Source organism: Mirounga leonina, unplaced genomic scaffold (genome assembly GCF_011800145.1).
Source record: "Mirounga leonina isolate KUSES-001 unplaced genomic scaffold, KU_Mleo_1.0 Mir_170, whole genome shotgun sequence".
Lineage (NCBI taxonomy): Eukaryota > Metazoa > Chordata > Mammalia > Carnivora > Phocidae > Mirounga > Mirounga leonina.
This window is the reverse complement of record NW_023270433.1, coordinates 592,756-599,529: the sequence shown is the minus strand read 5'-3', so window position 1 is coordinate 599,529 and position 6,774 is coordinate 592,756. Positions and strand designations below refer to the sequence as shown.

The following is a 6,774-nucleotide window of genomic DNA, read 5'->3' as shown; positions in this document are numbered from 1 at the left end:
GGGGGGGGGGGGGGGGGGGGGGGGGGGGGGGAGGGGGGAGGGGAGAGAGAAAGGAGGGAGAGGGACTAGCACGGGAAAACCATCAGGCCGGGCGGTATTTTCAGTGCAACCAAGAAATGACAGACTCAAGTTTTAGTTTTAAGACTAGGAAAAAAAATGCATCTTCCCCCCCTATAACCACATTGACCACGCACAATAGTTTCCAAACAACAAAAAAAATAAATCAGGCGCACAAACTTCACCCACAAATATACACACACATGATAAATACTTTAGAACCCCAGGAACAACGAAGCGTCTCCACTATCGCGCGTCCGGCCCGGAGAAGCCCCGCCGTGGCCCCTAGGCGACTGCGGGCTTCGGCCGCGAGTCCTGCGGGCGGCGGGGAGCCCCGAGCCCGGCGTCCCCACCGCCCGCCTTCCACCTTCGGGAGAAAACATTTTGACCGGAGGATCCGGTGTCTCGGGACTCCGAACTTGCTGGTAGCGAGACTCAAATTTCAAAGGGGCTGCAGCCCGCGCCCCGCCCCCACCTCCCGCACAACGCCCCCCTCCACCCGCGAGGCGGCGGGCGGGGGCCGTGGGAAGCCCTCCGCCGGGGTCCCGGCGGCCGCGCGGGGGCGTCGATCCAGGGCAGCGGGCGCCGCGCGGCCCCCGTGGGCGCGGACGCGCGCGCGCCAGACTCGTTGTGGCCTCTGGGCCCGGGAGCCCGGTGCGCACCGAGGTAGTTGGCGGGAAGGTACAGCAGAGGACACGCTCGAGGCCCGCGTCCGGGTCCGGGCGGGCATCACCGGCCGCTGCCCGCGTACTTGGCCTTGGTGATGAGATAGAGCACGATGTCCTGGTGTCCGCCGAACGCGGCGATGTGCAGCGCGCTCCAGCCGTCGCGGTTGGCCAGGCGGATGTCGGCGCCGAACTTGACCAGCAGCTTCACGAGCTCCAGGTTGCCGTCGATCACCGACTGGTGCAGCGCCGTCTGGCCCTCAGGCCCGAACGAGTTCACGTTGAACTCGCAGTTGGTCATGTTCTGCAGCAGCGACTGCAACTCCTGCGTGTTGCCCTTGCGCACGGCCTCCTGGAAGATGCGCTGCGTCTGCGGCGCCGAGCAGGTGGACAGCTCGGCCTGGCTCATGCTGCCGCCGGGAGAGGGCCGCGGGCCGCGCCGGGGCTCAGCGCGGGCGGCGGCGGCGGCGGCTGCGGCGCGGGCCCCTGGCTGTCTCGGGGCGCGCCTCGGCGCATGGAGGGCGCGGAGCCCCCGGGCCCCGCACGCCGCTCCTGGGCGTTCCGGGCGCTGGGGGCCGGGGGCCGCCGCAGCGGGGCCCCCGCCGCATCCAGCCACGCCCGGGCGGGCGGGCGACGGGGGCGGGCACTGCGCTCGCGGGGGCCGGGGGGCCCGGCGGCCGCGCCGCGCGATCCCGGTCCCTGCTCGCTGCGGTTCCCACGCGGGTCCAACACGCCTCCCCACGCGCAGCTGCACTCGCCCGCCCGCCGCGCCGGGGCGCCTTTTACCCCCTTTATATTTGCATAACAATAGGGCGCCCGTGACGCGCGCGCCGGCGGCCCTACGATTGGGCGGCGCCCACGTGGGGGCGGGGCGGGGGCGGGGCGGGGGCGGGGCGTGCCCGGGCGGCAGCGCGCTTCGCGGCAGGGGGCGCTGGTCGCCGGCAGGGGGCCAGGTGGCCGTGGTTGGCGGGGGTTGGGGGGAGCTCCTTGCTCCACGCGCCCGGGGGCTCTGCGCATCTCCGCCGTCGTCCCGCCTACTCTCCTTTCGGCCACCCGGGGAATTCCAAGCTCCCTTCTCGGACGGACCCAGACCCGATCCCTGGCCGAGCGCGGCCTCGAGGTGGACCCTCCGAGGGCGGCCTCCCCATGGTGGGGTTTCGCGGGCATTTCAGACCCGGGAGGCCCGGGTAGAGACCCGAGTCTCGCGCCACGCTCCCGGAGCGCCGGCCGTAGACCCTCCGCGTCCCTAGCACGCCGGTGCGCGGCGACAAGACTGGCCCAGCCTGGACCCCAGGACACAGGGTCTTCGCGGGGGCCAACTCCACAAACAGCTCGGGCGTGTGACCTCAGCCACGCGGTCCTTCCCGCACGCGGGCGGCTCCTCCGGCGGCCTGGGTCATCCCGCGTTTCCTCCCCAACCTGATTGGCTTGAGGAGCCAAACCCTGAGGCCCCGCCCTGACAGAGAAGCAGGGTCTCTACCGGAGGAAGCCCAGGGTTGCCCCCCTCCACCCCACCTCCCTCTCAGAAGCTCCTCCGAGGTGGCGGGGCGGGGGGAGGGGGGAGGTCAGTCAGCGGAACCTCAGGGCCTGCTTCCCTCTGCTGGGCCACCTCCATCAGCACGACTAGGGACAGGGGGCTTGGCCAGGTGAGCAGCCCCAGGAAAGGCGCCAAGGGCCGCTCGGAAAGGAAACCCAGAAATGACTCATTTCCAAACTGTAAACCCATTTTTTATTGATGCTCTAATACCGCGGCCGAATTTGCTCATTAGGATTTTACAGTTTATAGCTGGGCTGCGGTGGCTGGAGATGGGGCAGGAATGATTCTCGGAGCGGAGCGGTAGGCCTTGGGCAGCAGGCGAGCACCCAGGAGCTTGCACTCCCTCAGAAGCCAGCACGGCTCCAGGCCTCATCAGGGGAGACCACCCTGCTAGGCCTTGTTTCAGGATGGGCTCCCGTGGGTGTCTGCCTGGTGCCCCCCATGTCTGGACACACACGTGGGTGTGCCCCCATCTTGCTCTCTGCTCTGGAGGAGTCACAGCCAAACCGCAGGAAAAACTGGGTAAGGCCACCCCAGGGCTGGCTGCCTCTGGTCGGCTACCTTCAGGCCGCAGCTGGCTGTCATGGGGTCCTCCCGGCAGCGGGAGCTCCCCGAGTCCCTCACTCTGGTCTCCCTGAGGCTGGTGGTCCAGCTGTTCTGCTCAGACTTGCTCCCACCAGGAGCTCCCCCCATGCAGGTGGGTAACCCCGGGCTCAGCAGAGGTCCAGCTGTGGTTGTGACTTGGGGGGTGCTGCTGGTATCAGGAGCCCCTCCCTTGTCCCACTCATCTTACCAGAAAGTGTCCCTGGGCCCAGTAAGGGGACCTGGGAACAGTTGCTGCTGGAGTGTGAACACCTCGAGGGCAGGGCCCCGACCACCTCCAGCAGCCCCTGTATCTCCTGAGCACCAGGGAAGAGGGCAGAGGCCCTGTCCTCTGGGGCCCATAGTTCCCTCTGGGCAGTGACCCTCAGAGCAGGTGAGCATGCAACCCTGTGCAGGGCTGTGACCTGGAGGGCACGTACCTCCCTGCTTCTCCCTGGAACAGGGCTGGGCATGGACGGCAGGGCACTCTGAGAACATGCCCAGGGCTGTCCCCAGAGGGCAGTGGTCTCAAAGACATGCCCCAGCCCAGGTGGGCTCAGGTCCCCTGACCTGAAGAAGGGCATCTTGGAGACCCTGTTGTGCCCCGGAGCAGAGCCTGGGAGAAAAGTCCCATTGACACGGCTCAGGCTTCAAGGAGGGCAGACAAAGGGGCCCTGTGAGCTCCATGTGGGAACGTGCGGCCGCCACCACGGGCCATGAAATCAGTAGTTTGGGTGCCCCCCAGCTGGATCCGCATGGCCAGAGTGGCCGTAAGAGTCTACCCGGAGGTTGCCTCCTGCCCCACCCAGGGTTCGGTGTAAGGGTCAGACAGGTGTAGCCAGGCCTGCCATCGTGGGGTTCAGGGGACGGTCACACTGTCCCTGGGGAGCTGAAGGAATTCTCCACTGTGGCTGGGCCATTTCGTTCTGAGCCACTCTGCTCCACACCCCAGGAGCTGCCCCATTCGAGGACAGGAGGGGAAGAGGGGCTTGCAGGACACCGGCTCCTACATGTTTGCTGAAGGAACAGTCCGAAAGGAGGACATTTGTTCCAAATGCCTTGGAGGGAGGGGGAGAGGCCTGCCATGGGCCAGGCCCTGCCCCGGGGCTCAGGAAAGCCCCCCTCTGGTGTTTGTGGCTCTCTTGGTGGTGTCACTTCCACAAACTGGCTCTGAGGGAGAAACCCCTGACCTGGGATTTGTGGGGACGCACTGAACCTTGGCTACGCAGCTGGACCCCGTCCTTCTCCACATCAGCTCTGAGGGTGCTGGCCCAGGGGGTGCCACCCTGCAGCGCCATGGTGGGGTGGAGGCCGGGGTCGCAGGGGGTCCCCTTCTTCCTCTGGGGACCCCCTTCCTTTCCAGGCTCAGAGCAGTGGGGAGCGGGGAGCAACGTGGGCAGGGGTGGGGCAGCCTGGGGAGCATTATGGGATACGGGCTGGGAAGATCTGGGTGGGGCAGCCTGGGGAGGACAGCGCAGAAGAGGCGGCTGGCTAGAGCTGGGCCAAGGCTGCGGCCACCTTAAAGGCACTAGGCAGGGGAGGGAGGGTGAGCAGGCAGGCGGGCAGTGGGGGGGCGGGGCTTCCAGCTAATTCATTAAAATGTGTCGGGGAGCGTGGGAAAGAGGAGAGTGTTTCTTCCCAGCAGCCCAGACACCTGGTAGAAGGGCCGAGAGAGGATAGAGATCAAATAACAAACACTCAGCCCTCGGCCAGAGCAGAGGAAGGACGCCCGGGGCAGGAACTGTGGCAGACAATCAGGGTTCGGCTCTTGCCTGCCCTGCTGGCCGCTCAGGGCACGGCCTGGCTCTAGGACCACAGCCCACCCGGTGGGCATGGTGCCTGACCCCTGGCCTGGGAAGGGGCCTAAGGCTGTCCGGGGGCCTCAGAAGGCTCTTTGGGCTGACCCCCTGATGGCTCAGGACCAGCCGTGTGCCGTGGAGCCAGGCTGGGCAGGCAGTGAGCGCTTGAGCCCCGGAGGGTCCCCAGAGGGAGACAGTGGTCTGGGCAGCAGAGGGGTGGGGAGGTGGGAAGGCAGGCTGGATGGCACATGCGTGGCTGTGAGGGAGGGGCACACTGAGAAAGGGGCCCCACTTGGGCCCCTTACTCTCCTCCCTCTAGAGGGTACACAGGGCAGAGGGATGCTGGGGCTGGGCCTGCCCAGAGGGACAGGAAGGACACTTGGTCTCCTGTCTCCCCGCGCTTGTCCCTGGCTGTGGCCTCTTGTGTTGAGGACCAGCTGCAACCAATGCCAGGGCCTTGGGTCAGAGCAGAGTGTCCAGGAAGCAGCTGGGTTGGGCAGTGGGGCCAGCACCCCTGGCGGTTTCCTCCTTACCCTACCGGGGGAGGAGCGTGCTCAGGGCTGCCCCCTAGGACGGGGCTGGTGGTCTGGCTCTTGGAAGCAGCACCCCAACCGCAGAGGGTCCCCACCACTGGTGGGGTCTGGCTTGCCTGCTCACCTTGGCAGCCCTGCCTGGCCCTCAGGCTCAGCAGGGACCAAGGGTGGGGAAGGCCAGTTTGCAGCCTAGGCCTGGCCCTGTCCTCCGAGCCTCGGAGCCACTCCCTCCGTCTGTGCAGGGCCATCCTGCTCCAGCTGGCCCCAGAGTGGCTGGGCGGCTGAGCGCCTGGCGCCCGGTGGGCACTTCCAGGGAAAGGAGAGGATAGGGAATGTGGCAGGATGTCCGTATGGCCTTTCGGCATGGCCCCCAACCCGGGCAGGGGCAGAGGCAGGCTGGGCATGGCCCGTGCCCACCTGGTACCTGAGGCCACCACACCTGGGCCTGCAGGTGCACCCTGCTCTGGGCAGAGGCGGCAGCCCCGCCCCAGCCCCCAGGCCCCAGCAGCCCCGAGGCTTCCGCCTGGGCTGCTCAGCCAAATCTGAGCTGGTTTCCGCTCAAGGCAGGAAGGACAGGAAAGGGATGTGGGGGGGCGCACATTCCTGGGGGGTGAGCCAGGAGGAGGCAGCGAGGGCAAGATGCAGTCTAGGCTCCTCTCCCCACCCACCTGGCACCAGTGCCCGTGGGCCCTTGGGGTGCCTGCCATGGGCACTTGCGCCTCAGTTTCCCTCTGAGTGGGCGGAGAAGCCCCTGCTTCCTGCAGCTGTGAGGGGGATGCTCTTGTGTGCAGGGCCCCCCTGTGGCTTCGGCTGCTGCCCTCTTTCATGAGAGGGGGCCACCCAGCCTTGACTGGGGGGTGGGGGTGGGGGAGGAAAAGAGGCCTGTGGGGTCAAGCTCCGGCCAGCGAGGGGGCCAGGGCAGGAGACTCAGAGGTGCCGCCTTCCCTCCAGGCCACGGCCTTCCAGTACACAATGGATGTCTTCCTAGAGGGGGGCTGCCCTGCCCCTTGCACCAGGCAGGGCTGGGGCCCAGTCCCCAGGAAGCCACCCCGCCATCTGGCCTAAAGGGCCCTGCCCCAGCAGGATCCCACCAGCTTACTCCCCGGAACCAGAGGGCCCCGGAGGGTCCTGAGGCCAGCCTGGCTGGGACCTACTTGGGGTCAGGCAGGAAGGTCCTGTCCTGCCTGGCCTGGAGGCTTGGCCCTTGGCCTGAGATGGCCAGCAGGGTGGGGTAGTGGGGGTGGAGTGGGTTAGTGCAGGGGGGGCCTGTGTGCCCCCACCCCCCAGCCTGCTGAGCCCCGCGGACGGGGAGCCACTTGGGTCCCACCCTTGGGCCTTTGTGCAATTTCCTCTACCAGGCGTGTCCTTCCCCCCTTCTGCTGGCCTCATTCCTGAATGTCAGGCGATTCTCGGCTCAGGGTCCGAGCATCCTGACTGTGAGGGAAAACTTGCATCCCCAGTAGCTGTGCGGGGCTGGGACCCTGCTGGCACGCCGGTGGGGGGGGCACCCAGGTGTGCAGGGAGTCGGGGGGCAATGCAGGCCAGCGGGGCCCGCGGCCCTGTCCTCAGGAGGGGTCGCTGGCCGGGTGGCGGCCAGGGGC

General features: G+C 67.4%; 1 protein-coding gene across 1 annotated transcript; it reads right to left on the bottom strand.

Moving 5' to 3' along the window:
- Positions 1–24: 24 nt before the first annotated feature.
- On the bottom strand, positions 25–1,197 carry NRARP (NOTCH regulated ankyrin repeat protein). Its single transcript, XM_035016619.1, has one exon. The coding sequence runs from the start codon at positions 1,129–1,131 to the stop codon at positions 787–789; it is 345 nt and encodes a 114-aa protein (XP_034872510.1). The 5' UTR covers positions 1,132–1,197; the 3' UTR covers positions 25–786.
- Between the last annotated feature and the right edge of the window lie 5,577 nt (positions 1,198–6,774).